Source organism: Manis javanica, chromosome 7 (assembly GCF_040802235.1).
Source record: "Manis javanica isolate MJ-LG chromosome 7, MJ_LKY, whole genome shotgun sequence".
NCBI classification, from domain to species: domain Eukaryota; kingdom Metazoa; phylum Chordata; class Mammalia; order Pholidota; family Manidae; genus Manis; species Manis javanica.
The window spans coordinates 79,350,725-79,368,475 of record NC_133162.1 but is presented as its reverse complement, the minus strand read 5'-3'; the positions used below and the strand labels follow the sequence as shown (position 1 = coordinate 79,368,475).

General features: G+C 38.0%; 1 protein-coding gene across 3 annotated transcripts in view; it reads right to left on the bottom strand.

Moving 5' to 3' along the window:
- Positions 1-17,751, bottom strand: part of PARG (poly(ADP-ribose) glycohydrolase) — a 205,415-nt gene that overhangs the window by 184,707 nt on the left and 2,957 nt on the right. For all 3 annotated transcript variants that reach the window (XM_036999477.2, XM_036999476.2, XM_073241213.1), the window contains exons 2-4: positions 14,529-14,595; positions 12,961-13,941; positions 11,864-12,047 (exon numbers count right to left, since the gene is read on the bottom strand). In XM_036999477.2, the coding sequence (XP_036855372.1) occupies positions 11,864-12,047; positions 12,961-13,941; positions 14,529-14,566 (1,203 nt within the window). In that variant the 5' untranslated portion in view covers positions 14,567-14,595. The remainder of the gene's footprint in view (positions 1-11,863; positions 12,048-12,960; positions 13,942-14,528; positions 14,596-17,751) is intronic.

Genomic DNA, 17,751 nt, shown 5'->3' with positions numbered 1-17,751 from the left:
CTCATCCTTTCTGGGAACTCCTCTCTGAGGTCGCCCGCACTTTCCAAGTGTGTAACCTTTTAACTTTAAACTCTCTCTTTTCAAACTTTCAGGGGGTGCTCCTCTCTCTGAGGTCACCCATACTTTCTAAGTGTGTAACCTTTTAATCTTAAACTTTCTCTCTCCAGAACTTTCAGGGTCCCTCTCCTTGCTGAGGTGGCCTGTACTTTTTCTCTCTGTAAGTAACTTCAAATAAAACTTTTACTCTGCTTCACTACTGTATCTCTGCCCTTCAATTCTTTGTCGTGGCAGAGACAAGGACTGAGGAAAATACACAATGCTCCCCTAACAAACTGATATATGCTATGAATGAGAGGTTCATGGCATTCTGAGAACCTATTCTAGACAATTTTAACTTACCTGGTAAGCTTAGAAAAGGTTTTCTTGAAAAAGTGGGCCACTAAGCTGAACTACAAAAAGATAAAAAGAAGTCAACGAGGAAAGGAGGAAGGGAACAGCTCATGGAAAGACACTATCAAATAGGCAGTTTCATAAAAAGTCTGTAACGCAACAAAAATAAATGTGTAGGCCACTTACATAGGTGACCATTAAAACCCTAACTGTGGATGAGACCACCTACAGGCAATGAGAAGAAAAGATGACCCATGAGAATGTCCTGAGGAACTCCAACAACATTCAGTAGCCACATATAGCAGAAGTGCTAAAGCAACATTAAGTGGCTAAAAAGTATGAAGAAAGCTAGGATTACATGGCATCATGAAAACCAAAGGAAGAGAATATGCCAAGGAGGAAAGAATGGTTGACTCAGAGTGGCTGAGTAAGCAATTAAGCTTAAAATATTTTTAACTCCAGAAGGAGGCCCTAAAGGTGATTTTATAAAGATGTTCCCCGTAATCTGAGAAAGACTTAACTGACATCGACCTCATAAATCTTCCTGAAAGGGAGTTCAAAATAAAAATCATTACCATGCTCATGGAGATAAGGAAAGATATTCAACAAATCAGGAATGAATTCCAATCAGATCCAATCATTGAAGAGCACAATGGAGGTTATTAAAAGCAGATTGGATACGGTGAAGGAGACGATAAATGAAATAGAAACTAGAGAAGAGGAATACAAAGAAGCTGAGGCATAGAGAGAAAAAAGGATCTCTAAGAAAGAAAGAATAATTAGAGAACTGTGTGACCAATCCAAATGGAACAATATTCATATTATAGGGATACCAGAAGAAGAAGAGAGAGAGAAAGGGATAGAAAGTGTCTTTGAAGAGGTAGTTGCTGAAAATTTCCCCAGTCTGGGAAAGAAGATAGTCTCTCAGGCAATAGAGGTACACAGATCTCCCAACACAAGGGACCCATGGAAGACAAGACCAAGACATATAATAATAAAATTGGCAAAGATCAAGGATAACGACAGACTATTAAAAGCATCCAGAGAGAGAAATAAGATCACATACAAAGGAAGCCCATAAGGCTATATATAATCAGACTTCTCAACAGAAACCTTAGAGGCCAGAAGGAAGTGGCATGATATATTTAATGCAATGAAACAGAAGGCCTTGAACCAAAATTACTTAATCTGGCAATATTATCATTTAAATTTGAAGGAGGGATTAAACAATTTCCAAATAAGCAAAGGCTGAGAGAATTTACCTCCCACAAACCATCTCTACAGTGCATTTTGGTGGGACTGCTATAGATAGAAGCGTTCCTAAACTTTAGTAGCTGTCACCAGAGGAAATAAACCCACAGTAAAGAAAGCAGAACAGCTAATTACTAAGCAAATGCAAAATTAAATTAACTTTCCCCAAAGTCAATCAAGGGATAGACGGGGAGTGCAGAATATGATACCTAATATATAAAGAATGGAGGAGGAAGAAAAAGGAGGAGAAAAAATAAGAACATTTAGATTGTGTTTGTAATAGCATATTAAGTGAGTTAAGTTAGACTCTTAGATAGTAAGGAAATTAACCTTGAACCTTTGGTAACCACAAATCTAAAGCCTGTAATGGCAATAAGTACGTACCTATCGATAATTACCCTAAATGTAAATGAACTGAATGCACCAATCAAAAACATAGAGTCACTGAATGGATAAAAAAACAAGACTCATCTATATGCTGCTTACAAGAGACTCACCTCAAACCCAAAGACATACACAGACTAAAAGTGAAGGGATGGAAAAATATACTTCATGCAGCTAATAGGGAGAAAAAAGCCGGAGTTGCAGTACTTGTATCAGACAAAATATACTTCAAAACAAACAAAGTCACAAGAGACAAAGAAGGACATTACATAATGATAAAAGGGTCAATTCAACAAGAATATATAACCATTATAAATATATATGTGACCAACACAGGAAAACCTACATATGAGAAACAAATACTAACTGAATTAAAAGGGGAAATAGAATGCAATGCATTTATTCTAGGAGACTTCAACACTCCACTCACTCTGAAGGACAGATCAAAGAGAACGAAAATAAGTAAGGACACAGAGGCATGGAACAACAAATTAGAACAGATGGACCTAACAGACATCTAACAGAACTCTACACCCAAAGCAGCAGAATACACATTCTTCTCACGTGCACATGTAATATTTTCAAGAATAGATCATATACTAGCCCAAAAACAGAGCCTCGGTGAATTCAAAAACACTGAAATTGTAACGAGTTTCTCAGACTACAAAAGTATGAAACTATAAATGAATTATGCAAAGAAAAAGAAAAATCACACAAACACACGGAGGCTTCACAACATGCTCCTAAATAACCAATGGATCAATGACCAAATAAAAACAAAGATCAAGCAATATATGGAGACAAATGACAACAATAATTCAACACCACAAAATCTGTGGGATGCAGTGAAGTCTGTGCTAAGAGGAAATTACATTGCAATACAGGCCTACCTCAGGAAAGAAAAACAAATCCATATGAGAAGTCTAAACTTACAACTAACGAAACTAGAGAAAGAAGAGATCAGGCCCAAAGTCAGTAGAAGGAGGGACATAATAAAGATCAGAGAAGAAATAAATAAAATCAAGAATAAAAGAATAGAAAGAATCAATGAAAGCAGGAGCTGGTTCTTTGAGAAAATGAACAAAATAGATAAACCCCTAGTGAGACTTATCAAGAAAAAAACAGAGTCTATTCACATAAACAGAATCACAAATGAGAAAGGAAAAATCACCACAGAAATACAAAGAATTATTAGAGAATACTATGAAAAATTATATGCTAACAAACTGGATAATCTACAAGAAATGGACAACTTTCCAGAAAAATACAACCTTCCAAGGCTGACCCAGAAAGAAACAGAAAATCTGAACAGACCAATTACCAGCAAAGAAATTGGACTGGTAATCAAAAACCTACCTAATGGGCGTAGCCAAGATGGCGGCGTGAGTAGAGCAGGGGAAATCTCCCAAAACCACATATATTTTTGAAAATACAACAAAGAAAACTCTTCCTAAAAGAGAGATCAGAAGACACAGGACAACAGCCAGACCACATCCACACCTGCAAGAACCCAGCGCCTCATGAAGGGGGTAAGATACAAGCCCCGGGCTGGCGGGACCCGAGCGTCTCACAACCCAGCTCCGGGCAGGAAGAGAGGAGTCAGAGCGGGGAGGGAGAGGGAGCCCAGGACATTTAAATACCCAGCCCCAGCCATCCGTACCAGAGCGCAGACACAGTGCATGCGTGAGGTGCTGGAAACTAGGGAAACAGGACAGTAAGACCTGTGAGCGGGTCCCTGCAGACGTTGCACATGGGACAAAGAAAAGCGAGTGCTTTTTGGAAATCTTAAAGGGACACGGACCACATGGCCGGACGGAAGCATCCTGGGACACTTAGTCCAGCAGCAGGGAATCGGGGGAACTCGGGGCACTCTAACCCACTGGGAAGCAGGGAGCATGGAAGCCCCTCACGGAGATAAACAGCCTCCCTGCAGCTCCCCCTCCAACGCAGCTCCACCATTTCGGAGCAGCAGCCCGAAGCAGGCCACGCTCACAGCTACAGCGGAGATAAACTCCATAGCAGCTGGCAGGAATCAGAAGCCCTGTCTGTGCGCAGCTGCCCAGCACAAGCCACTAGAGATCGCGGTTCTCCCAGGAGAGAAAGGCCACAAACCAACAAGAAGAGAAGTTCCTCCAGACATCAATCGCGAGAGCTCTGCAAACTATCTCTTTCACCATGAAAAGGCAAAATTACAGGCAGACCAAGATAACAGAGACAACATCAGAGAAGGAGACAGACCTAACCACTCTTCCTGCAAAAGAATTCAAAATAAAAATCATAAACATGCTGACGGAGATGCAGAGAAATACGCAAGAGAAATGGGATGAAGTCCAGAGGGAGATTACAGATGCCAGGAAGGAGAATACAGAAGTGAAACAAACTCTGGAAGGATTTATAAGCAGAATGGATAAGATGCAAGAGGCCATTGATGGAGTAGAAACCACAGAACAGGAACATGTAGAAGCTGACACAGAGAGAGATAAAAGGATCTCCAGGAATGAAACAATATTAAGAGAACTGTATGACCAATCCAAAAGGAACAATATTCATATTATAGGGGTACCAGAAGAAGAAGAGAGAGGAAAAGGGAAAGTCTCTTTAAAGAAATAATTGCTGAAAACTTCCCCAAACTGGGGGAGGAAATAATCGAACAGACCACGAAAATACACAGAACTTCTAACAGAAAGGACCCAAGGAGGATGACACCAAGACACATAATTAAAATGGCAAAGATCAAGAACAAGGAAAGCGTTCTAAAGGCAGCAAGAGAGAAAAAGGTCACCTATAAAGGAAAACCCATCAGGCTATCATCAGACTTCTCAACAGAAATCTTACAGGCCAGAAGAGAATGACATGATATATTTAATGCAATGAAACAGAAGGCCCTTGAACCAAGGATACTGTATCCAGCATGATTATCATTTAAATATCAAGGAGGGACTGAACAATTCCCAGAAAAGCAAAAGTTGAGGGAATTCGCTTCCCACAAACCACCACTACAGGGTATTTTACAGGGACTGTTCTAGACAGGAGCACACCTAAGACTAAACAGATGTCACCAGAGAAAATAAAATCACAGCAAAGAAAGCAGACCAAAAACATACTAACTAAAGGCAAAAAATAAAACCAACTACCCACTAAAAGCAGTTAAAGGAAACACAAAAGAGCACAGAATAAAACAACCAACATATAAAGAATGGAGGAGGAAGAATAAGAAGGGAGAGAAGAAAAGAATCTCCAGACAGTGTATATAACAGCTCAATAAGCAAGGTAAGTTAGGCAGTAAGATACTAAAGAAGGTAACCTTGAACCTTTGGTAGTCACAAATCTAAAGCCCGCAATGGCAGTAAGTACATATCTTTCAATAGTCACCATAAATGTAAATGGACTAAATGTACCAATCAAAAGACACAGAGTAACAGAATGGATAAAAAACCAAGACCCATTTTTATACTGCTTACAAGAAACTCACCTCAAACCCAAAGACATGCACAGACTAAAAGTAAACGGATGGAAAAACATATTTCAGGCAAAAAACAGAGAGAAGAAAGCAGGGGTTGCAGGACTAGTATCAGACAAAACAGACTTCAAAACAAAGAAAGTAACAAGAGATAAAGAAGGACATTACATAATGATAAAGGGTTCAGTCCAACAAGAGGATATAACCATTCTAAATATATATGCACCAACACAGGAGCACCAGCATATGTGAAACAAATACTAACAGAACTAAAGTAGGAAACAGAATGCAATGCATTTATTTTAGGAGACTTCAACACGCCACTCACCCCAAAGAATAGATCCACTGGGCAGGAAATAAGTAAGGACACTGAGGCACTGAATAACACACTAGAAGAGATGGACCTAATAGACATCTATAGAACTCTACATCCAAAAGGAACAGGATACACATTCTTCTCAAGTGCACATGGAACACTCTCCAGAATAGACCACATACTAGCTCACAATAAGAGCCTCAGTAAATTCCAAAAGACTGAAATTCTACCAATCAACTTTTCAGAACACAAAGGTATAAAAGTAGAAATAAATTCTACAAAGAAAACAAAAAGGCTCACAAACACATGGAGGCTTAACAACATGCTCCTAAATAATCAATGGATCAATGAACATATTAAAATAGAGATCAAGGAATATATGGAAACAAATGACAACAACAACACAAAGCCCCAACTTCTGTGGGACGCAGCGAAAGCAGTCTTAAGAGGAAAGTATATAGCGATCCAGGCACACTTGAAGAAGGAAGAAAAACCCCAAATGAATAGTCTAACATCACAATTATTGAAACTGGAAAAAGAAGAACAAATGAGACCTAAAGTCAGCAGAAGGAGGGACATAATAAAGATTAGAGAAGAAATAAACAAAATTGAGAAGAATAAAATGATAGAAAAAATAAATGAAACCAAGAGCTGGTTCTCTGAGAAAATAAACAAAATAGATAAGCCTCTAGCCAGACTTATTAAGAGAAAAAGAGAATCAACACACATCCACAGACACAGAAAAGAGAATGGAAAAACCACAGACAGACTCCACAGAAATACAAAGAATTATTAAACACTACTATGAAAACCTATATGCTAACAAGCTGGAAAACCTAGAAGAAATGGACAACTTCCTAGAAAAATAGAACCTTCCAAGACTGACCAAGGAAGAAAAACAAAAGTTAAACAAACCAATTATGAGCAAAGAAATTGAAACAGTAATCAAAAAACTACCCAAGAACAAAGCACCCAGGCCGGACGAATTTACCTCGGAATTTTATCAGACACACAGAGAAGACATAATACCCATTCCCCTTAAAGTTTTCCAAAAAATAGAAGAGGAGGGAGTACTCCCAAACTCATTCTATGAAGGCAACATCACCCTAAAACCAAAACCAGGCAAAGACCCCACAAAAAAAGAAAATTACAGACCAATATCCCTGATGAATGTAGATGCAAAAATACTCAACAAAATATTAGCAAACCGAATTCAAAAGTATATCAAAAGGATCATACACCATGACCAAGTGGGATTCATCCCAGGGATGCAAGGATGGTACAACATTCGAAAATCCATCAACATCATCCACCACATCAACAAAAACAAAGACAAAAACCACATGATCATCTCCATAGATGTTGAAAAAGCATTTGACAAAATTCAACATCCATTCATGATAAAAACTCTCAGCAAAATGGGACTGAGGGCAACTACCTCAACATAATAAAGACCATATATGATAAACCCACAGCCAACATTATACTGAACAGCGAGAAGCTGAAAGCTTTTCCTCTGAGACTGGGAACTAGACAGGGATGCCCACTCTCCCCACTGCTATTTAACATAGTACTGGAGGTCCTAGCCATGGCAATCAGACAAAACGAAGAAATACAAGGAATCCAGATTGGTAAAGAAGAAGTCAAACTGTCACTATTTGCAGATGACATGATATTGTACATAAAAAACCCTAAAGACTCCACCCCAAAACTACTAGAACTGATATCAGAATACAGCAAAGTTGGAGGATGCAAAATTAACACACAGAAATCTGTAGCTTTCCTATACACTAACAATGAACCAATAGAAAGAGAAATTAGGAAAACAATTCCATTCACAATTGCATCAAAAAGAATAAAATACCTAGGAATACATCTAACCAAAGAAGTGAAAGACATATACTCTGAAAACTACAAGTCACTCTTAAGAGAAATTAAAAGGGACACTAACAAATGGAAACTCATCCCATGCTCATGGCTAGGAAGAATCAATATCGTCAAAATGGCCATCCTGCCCAAAGCAATATACAGATTTGATGCAATCCCTATCAAATTACCAGCAACATTCTTCTATGAACTGGAACAAATAATTCAAAAATTCATATGGAAACACCAAAGACCCTGAATAGCCAAAGCAATCCCGAGAAAGAAGAATAAAGTAGGGGGGATCTCACTCCCCAAGTTCAAGCTCTACTATAAAGCCATAGTAATCAAGACATTTTGGTACTGGCACAAGAACAAGAGCCACAGACCAGTGGAATAGACTAGAGATTCCAGACATTAACCCAAACATATATGGTCAATTAGTATTTGATAAAGGAGCCATGGACATACAATGGGGAAATGACAGTCTCTTCAACAGATGGTGCTGGCAAAACTGGACAGCTACATGTAGGAGAATGAAACTGGACCATTGTCTAACCCCATATACTAAAGTTAATTCAAAATGGATCAAAGACCTGAATGTAAGTCATGAAACCATTAAACTCGTGGAAAAAAACATAGGCAAAAACCTCTGAGACATAAACATGAGTGACCTCTTCTTGAACATATCTCCCTGGGCAAGGAAAACAATAGCAAAAATGAAGAAGTGGGACTATATTAAGCTGAAAAGCTTCTGTACAGCAAAAGACACCATCAATAGAATAATAAGGAACCCTACAGTATGGGAGAATATATTTGTAAATGACAGATCTGATAAAGGCTTGACATCCAAAATATATAAAGAGCTCACCCACCTCAACAAACAAAAAACAAATAATCCAACTAAAAAATGGGCAGAGGAACTGAACAGACAGTTCTCCAAAAAAGAAATAGATGGCCAACAGACACATGAAAAGATGCTCCACATGGCTAGTCATCAGAGAAATGCAAATTGAAACTACAATGAGGTATCACCTCACACCAGTAAGGATGGCTGCCATCCAAAAGACAAACAACAACAAATGTTGGCGAGGCTGTGGAGAAAGGGGAACCCTCCTACACTGCTGGTGGGAATGTAAATTAGTTCAACCATTGTGGAAAGCAGTATGGAGGTTCATCAAAATGCTCAAAATAGACTTACCATTTGACCCAGGAATTGCACTCCTAGGAATTTACCCTAAGAATACAGCACTCCAGTTTCAAAAAGACAGATGCACCCCTATGTTTATCGCAGCACTATTTACAATAGCCAAGAATTGGAAGCAACCTAAATGTCCATCGGTAGATGAATGGATAAAGAAGATGTGGTACATATACACAATGGAATACTACTCAGCCATAAGAAGAAAACAAATCCTACCATTTGCAGCAACATGGATGGACCTGGAGGGTATTATGCTCAGTGAAATAAGCCAAGCAGAGAAAGAGAAATACCAAATGATTTCACTCATCTGTGGAGTATAAGAACAAAGGAAAAACTGAAGAAACAAAACAGCAGCGGAATCACAGAACCCAAGAATGGACTAACAGGTACCAAAGGGAAAGGGACTGGGGTGGATGGGTGGGTAGGGAGGGATAAGGGGTGGGGGAAGAAGAAGAGGGGTATTAAGATTAGCATGCATAGGGGGGGAGAAAGGGGCGGCCTGTAGAAGACAGAGAAGACAAGTAGTGATTCTACAACTTTTTGCTATGCTGATGGACAGTGACTGTAAAGGGGTTTATAGGGGGGACCTGGTATAGGGGAGAGCCTAGTAAACATAATATTCTTCATGTAAGTGTAGATTAAAGATAACAAAAAAAAAACAGAAAGAAAGAGAAGGGGGATTACTCCCTGATCGGATAAAACTAACTGTAAATCAATGATTAATGCATGCTTTACATATCCTTAATTTTGATCACTTAAAGGGTGTCCGATGATCGGTTATGGATGTACACTTTTCTGATAATATTCCTTTCTCTTAAAAAAAAAAAAAAAGCAGTTCCTGTGTAGTGACCTCCAATGAGTTCTACACAATGGTATAAAGGGCATATCAAAGTGTGGGCAAAGGGTCTGTTTGTGTTTATACAGAGGATCAAAGCCTAATTTGGCTACCCAGAAAATGAACTAAGATACGATATGAAGAAGAACTTCCAACATCAGCACTCTCTGGAAGAGACATACCAGAAGATGATCATCAAAAAAACTCAACAAAGGTCCAGGCGATGCTGCAGTTGTAGCTGCAGTCATCCCACTGGTTCCTGGACTTGTCATTGGAATGAAGAAGGAGATATCTAAGCTGGCCTGTGCATACAGTTAAACAACAAATTTGACTGGATCTATACAGTTGGAACTCAACCAAGAATTAGGAGAAGTGCAAGTTGTAGCGCTCCAAAATCTTACAACTACAGACTATCTACTGTTAAAAGGACATATGGGATGTGAACAGTTCCCAGGAATGGGTTGTTTTAATTTGTCTGATTTCTCTCAGACTGTTCAAGTACAGTTGGAAAATATCCATTATATCATAGACAAATTTTCACAAATGCCTAGGGTGCCTAACTGGTTTTCTTGGCTTCACTGGAGATGGCTGGTAATTATAGATCTGCTTTGGTTATGTAATTGTATTCCTATAATGTTATTGTGTGTGCGCAATTTAATTAGTAGTTTAAAACCTATACATGCTGAAGTTACTCTACAAGAAGATATGTCAAAGAAACAATAAATCTTCCCATGTTTTCTTCCATCTGCTACCTCTATAGCTTTTCTTCTTCCTTCCTAACTACAACCCTTAAATAGAATTTGTGCCTCATATCGAATTCACCGAGTATTGTAACTCCTCCAAGTGGTAAAGATACCTCAAGACAAATGCTGGGCATAGAAGCCACAGGGCATGAATCTGCAAAGAAGTAAAAAGCTAACCTTTTCAAACAATATGGCTTCTCTCTCACTTACCAACTTTACATTTCCCTGTATGGCCCTGGAAGATGACTGGTTAGCCAGAGACGGGTAAGATTCCTCAAGGGAGGAACAACCTAAGACAGGCACAGTCACAGGGGGGCCATCAGGTGAGAAATTAGGGATCAACAGAGGTGAGGCTTAGTACCTCACCCCCCCTGTTTTGAGAGAAATCTTCTGCATCCTTGGATGTATTACTGCCCTTGTCTAGCTTGGATTAACACATAGTCTACAGGCACACACCTGATCATCTACATTTGCTCTCTTACAACACTAAACTATGTTTTCTACCTTTATCTTGCATCTACCTACCACTTCAGCATTTTATTTAAAATAATAATAATAATAAAGGGAGAAGTGTGGGATTCACATATAAATCAAGTATAAAAATCAAACGAATATTCATATTTGACCTGATTATTTATAGTTTATAATGAGTGATCAAAACCGAAAGTTTTTGTGATGACTGCCCTTGTACTGTTCACCATGTAAGAACTTATTCACTATGTAAGAATTTGTTCACCATGTAAGAACTTGTTCGTTATGCTTCAGAAGATTGGAGACTGACGAGAATTAGGCTGGGGGTGGATTAATGATTTTGCATTGAGCATTGACTCCCTTATACAGAATTTTATTGTTGTTAACAACCATTTGATCAATAAATATGAGAGATGCCCTCTCAAAAAAAAATGGTTAAAATGGTAAATGTTATATTATGTGTATTTAACCACAATAAAAAAGAAATGAGATTGCTTCTAGACATGTTGGGTTTGAGATACCTGTTGAACAGTGACAGTCATGTCTAGAAAAATCTAAAGCTCAGAAGAAGGCAAAACAGGAGAATGATTTGAGGATACTCAACTACACACACCTTTGAATTTTAGTGACTAGCCCAGTAGCTAACACATAGTGGTTGCTCAATAATATTTTCAATTGAATATTTTTAAAAAAATGAATCCAATCAGTGTTCTTAAAACTACTACACAATTCAATTTCCTCTTCAACTGACAATGATTCATTTTATGGATTTGTTAAGTGCTATATTAAGTAAGCTACCATCATATTTCTCTATTCTACAGACTTCTTCATGTGCAGAAAAGAGAAGCACCTTCTATATCTTGGTCTGTTTTCCAGATTACTAAGTATTATAATAAATCAAGACTTAAAGAGTCTTCTCTCTTTACTGGTAAGAGGTAACACCTACCCGAACAGTTACTGTGTGATTGGCAGACGGTCTCAAGAGAGGAAGCCGGATCCCACACCTAGGCATTCTTCTCATTTCTTCAATGGGAGTCCCAAGGCATTTCTTATCTGGAGAAAGGTGAGGTGGAATGTATTTAGGGATCTTCCTTTCTGCTCTCTGATGCTTGATTTCACCTGGTTCTTTTCTAAGGTCAAAACAAATGTATTTAGTCACAAGTCACTTGCTATTTAAATTCCCTTGCATTCAGAAGTACAAAACTGACCCAGGACATTATTGTTTAAAATGTGCCAGGCTTGTTCTTTCTCTTTGGTATTTACAATCAAAAGAGAACATACAAAGCTTATAGTAAAACCCAAGAACTTATTTTAAATAGTCTGTGGAAGGAATTTCCAAACACACATAAATCATCTTCTGAAAATAGGAACCATCTAAGAGTATGGCCAGTGCCAAATCAGTCATGGTTCATAGTGCTTCTCATGTCTCCAGCAGTAATTTTCAACTGGGTGAACTTACTACGACATGCTGCTAGAAAGTAGCACAGAAACTATGGAAAGTCGGCTTTAAGATTCTGTATCAGATAACTGCAAAAATGTAAACTTTGTTATCAGATAGACTGGGGTTTAAATTCCAGCATTACCAACCACAAGTTACATAATTTCAGTAAACTCTCTAACTCAAATCTCAGCTTTCTCATTTGTGATGTGAGTACAATACCATCTGCCTGCCCATCAAAGCATTAAAGAAATGCAGCATATTATGGCCTAGTAAAATGGCTAAATAAATAGTAGCTATACTAAATCTAATATTTTAATGTTCTGATAATTCTCATAAATTTCAGAAGGAAGATTATGAAAGTAAAAATCTGACTAACAACACTTATTTACTTATTTTCTGTTTCTGGCCTTTTTAGAATTTAAAATCTTGACCCTAAGTTTAAATATAGCATAAATAATTTATTAATAATTAAATTAATACTATATTTAACAAGAAACACAACTATCTCTTTGCTTCAGTGTGAACCATAGCTTTGTTAAACCCCCTTACAAAATTACAAAGCGTGTTACTCTATTAGAGACACCCATGGTGGAAAAAACTACCTTTTGTCCTCTGCTTTGGGCATTCTCATGAAATGATCTGTGATCTTAGAATCCTTTTTACCATGCTGCTTGGAATTTCTGCCTTCTAAATTCAGGCCAGAAGTACTTCCAGGTGGTTTGGTATTTAAATCATTCATTCCAGCTCCATTCTCTCCTCCTTCAAATTGGAAATGTAACCGAATTTCACCTCCCTTAGCAGAGGACATTTTCCTCAATTCACTCTCAACTTCTCTTACTTGGAACTTTGATGGTTTACTTGTTGTTTGGGAGGAACTACCTTCTTGTCCGTCAAAGCCTGGACTTGTCTCTTCATCTGCTTCTGAGTCCTGACAACTATTTTTGGAATTATCAACATCCATTGGTGACTCAGGTTCACTTTCCTTCTCAAATGGAGAATTATTTCCTAGGCTACTTTCTTGTCTACTCAATTTGTTGGCATTTTTCAGTCCAGCACCAACATTCTCAGAGCTTATGTCTGACAAAGGACTCTCTGGCACATCTATCTCTTCCTGCTGACAACTGACACAGTCTTCCACAGGAAGGCAAGACTGGCTGCCCTTCTGCTGGCTTCTGGCTTTTCTGGCCTGTTCATCTTCTGGGGTCTGTTTTGCATTTGCAAGCTTTACAGATGTCAAAAATTGCTGATTATCCCTACTTTCCTCATTATCTGTGTCACTGTGACCGTCATTTTGGGGTGACTGATCAATGTTAGCATTACTGAACTGTTCTGGTACCAGAGTTACTGTAGGAAGTTCACTTTCCAAAAGCCGCTCTGTATGTTTCCCTTCATTTTGCCACTTGCACACAGCTGCAGTCTGATGCTGATTCAAATATTGTGGGTTTTTTTCAACTGGAGTCTTATTAAGACTTAGCTGGGAAACATTTTCCAATTTTTCCATGTTATGTTGATAAAAATTATCTTTTTGTACAGAACTCATCATGGATTCTACTCTTGTGTTGTTATTTTCTTTACTATGGAAACTGTAAGAGAATAGAGAGAACGAATAACACAAAAGAACTTACGATTCAAAAGAAAGAACTTATAATACAAAAAAACCATTTATGCAACTCCCACAATGTCACAGCAATAATTAAAGTACTTGTAATCTGAGTATACAGCATGCTCTTTCCTGACTCTATGTTGTTGCACATAAGCCTATAATGCCCTTTCCCCAACTGGGTGCCAAGCAAACATCTGCCCTTTCTTTAAGTGTTAAACTTTACTCACTTCTTGTGTATTCTTTCCTGTAAAGGTAAAACTGATTGTTTGTTCTATATACTAACCACCACCGTATTTTGTTTATACCTTTACTGTTTTCTTTATCACACTATGTAAATAATCACATGTTTTTGTGTCTGTTACCCTGCACAGAGACTATTCTTTTCACCTCTGTATCTCAAGTATGTAGGGCAGTTCCTAGTACATGGGAGACTCTAAAAATAAACTCAAAGAATGAATAAAGGTAGATAAAGAAAACTGGGAAAGCAAAGACAGAACATAGCATGAAGTAAGAGAAAACATCCATATATCATGTTACTCATTTCTCTATACAGGCATGTTTCCATACCTTTCTGATTTGGCTGTCTTAATTCCTTTAGTGTCCATCCAACTGGTAATGGTCTTTTGTTTGAAAACTGTAAAAGAAAAAAAACACACCAAAACATATTATAGACACTAATGTAAAATGCATATAAATATAGCCATACATGACTTTAAAGAGAAAATACCTATAGCTATATTTATACATGTAAGGCCTTGTGCTAGGTTCTGTGGGTTAAACATAGATTAATCACTCCTTCTATACTCATGCAGTGGGTAGTAAGACAGGAACACTAATACAAATTCCTTTAACAAAGAGTAGAAAGTCATCAGCCCCTAAAAGAGCTGTTAATGGCCTAATGGATGAGAGTACAGACTCTGCAATCAAACCACCTGGATTCAAATCCTGGCTCTCTGGATTTTTATGTGACTTTGTGAGGAGTCATTTCTGTGTGTCTCAGATTCCTTTCTGTAAACATGCATATTAATAGTACCTCTCCTGGGGTTATCGTGAGATTTAAATTCAATAAAATACTAACCCATGTGAAGTGTTAAGGGCACTATCTGGTATATGCTCAGTAAATGTCAGTGCTTAATTATCTTTAGTATTAGAAGAGATTCTGATAAAGAATTAAGGTGTATCCAAGGAAAAGACTACTTCAGGATATTGGACTAGTGGGGCAAGTAGTGCTAGAATTGTGTCTTGAGGAATAAACATGTAGACACACAAAGGGAAAATCATAAGCAAAGGTACCAATAGGGAAATACAAAGAACTTAAGAAAGTAAGCAACAGAAAGTATGGATGAAAAGTCAGTTAGGACTATACCACAGAGTTTCTTGAATGACCCACAAAAAGAGGTACAGAAAAGTGTCAAATGTCACATTCAGAGCTGTAATTCTGGAATTCAAATCAAGAAGACTCCCAGTCATGCTTGATATATAGCCTGGTGGGTAAATCTGGAGGGGCAGGAAGGAAAAGCCTATTGGTAGAAACCAGTGAGGAAGCTACTGGTCTAGGTCAGTGGTTCCCAAACCATCTGAATCATTAGAAGGCTGGTAATAAATGGATCCCAGGGCCACAGCCAGACCTACTGACTCAGAATCTGTACGTGTGATGGTGGAGGATAAGGGGCCCTAGACTCTGTGTATTTTTTTCAAAAAGTGATTTTGATGACCAACTGGGTTGGAGAACTATTGTTAAGGACCAAAACTAGTCCTTGTGAGGACAGAGAATAAAAGTTGAGAAGTAAGTCACTACAGACTTAACAATGATTTAAGTTAAAGGTGACACTAAGCTTTAAATATGCAAGACTTGAAAGACAGTGACAGCATTAAGTAAAAATGTGGAATATGAGAGAACTGGGGTTAGGGAAAAAATACGATTAGGCCAATTCTGACCATATTAAATTTGAGATGCCAGAGATAACTAGATAGAAATGACCAGCAGACAATAGCAAAAGTAGAAATGACTCAGTAGAGAAAGATGCAACATAAATAAATGTAAGCCACAAATTACATAAGCACTAGAAATAAGCATGCTTTCAAAATTTAATGTAATGCACATGAATTAAATGTATATAATATTCTAGTACAAGAAAAAGTAAAACCTTAAATTTTCTCAAATTGCAATGTAAAAATCTAGGCACTTAAGTCATAGACTCATTTTATTTGCCTATGTCTCCTCAAACACCATAACATGAGCAAAACAGATGATGTCCCAAACATACAAAATTCAATAGTTGATTCATTTCTGTATTTGAGTGCCATGTAATTTATACTTTCCACAAAATACTAACATTCCAACAAGTAAAAATCTTCTGACTGGCACTTTAAAAACAGTCTCTATCACAAAAGAGTAATTATATCTGTTTGGTATTTCTTGTTAAACACCACTACTTTAGTGATTTTATTAAGAAGTTCTATAGCAAATCTGGCTTCAGAGAGAAAATTAGCTTCAGTCAAAAGGGAGTAATAGGATGAACCACTTAACTCTGAGACTTTTTCTATAGTTTCATTTCCTCCATTTAACTTAATTATTTCAAACACAAATATAGAAAATCCTCAAACTGCAAACCATCAATAAGCCAAAAATTCATTTTGAGTCAGTGTAGAGCTTGAAACACCTATTTTCCTAAATGTAAGCATTAAACAGTATGCAACGGCTAGGTTCCTGTAATACACATGAAGACAGGTCTGCAGATCCTAGATGCACACACATCATTTCATAAAAAACAATGAAGAGTGTTCCAGTGCAGATGAAGGGCTCTTTCCTGCACTTCTGACACCATGAAGGTGTTTCCTCTCAAGCTTCATACTTCCCATTATAATTCCTAAAGCCTGAGAATAGGATGAAGTAAGAAAAGCAAGAGATGAGGAACTGATTCCTGCTAATAAAACATTCCTCAGTCCTTCTGAGGGCCCCAGAGAAAGGACTGCCTACTTCTTTTTCCAATACTCCTCCTCAATACTCCACTACTTCTGGCTTCCAAAGGTTTCTTTTCCAAAGCATCACAGAACTGTTTCAGTGTTTTACCCTTCTTACTCCTGAAGTAAATAGAAAATGATGCTTCCCAGGCTTCCTGAGAGGTACTTTTAACAAGAAATTAACTGGAATTTCTTTTTAACTAGAAATAATCACAACAAACATAAAGGGAGACAACAGGAGGTGATGAAAGATACAAGATCTGGAGTCCAACAAGGTACTAAACTGAGATCTAAGTGCTCACTTACTAGGACTTCACTCCTTTTAGCCTCACCTACAGAAAGGGGTTAACAATACCCACTTCCAAGGCTTATGTGGACAGGAGAGAAAATATTAATTGTCCACCTCACAAAGCAAAAACTCAGCAAATATTCTCTCCCAACACTTCCACCCTTTTTGCACTGAAGTCAGTAGTTCTCCAACTTTATTCCGACTTCACACCATTTACACATTACCTCATCAATCACATCATTAAACAGAGTATTTTAATGAGCAATTCAGTCAATTAGGATTGTAGATACAGACAAAAAGCACAAAATGCAGTAAAATCCACCTGCACTTCAAGGGAGCACCCCATTTCTACAGAAAGTCTCTTTCCTCCAGCAGCAGCAAGATAAAGTATGGAGAGGAAGGGTGTGGTTAGACCAAAGAGTAATGGACAGTGGGAGAGTTTTGAGATTAGAGAGGGCTGAAGGTGCGTTTGACAGCACTGAGGCTGAGGGTATCATAGCAGGGATAGGCGACGAGCCAGCTTCAGTCCTCCAGTCA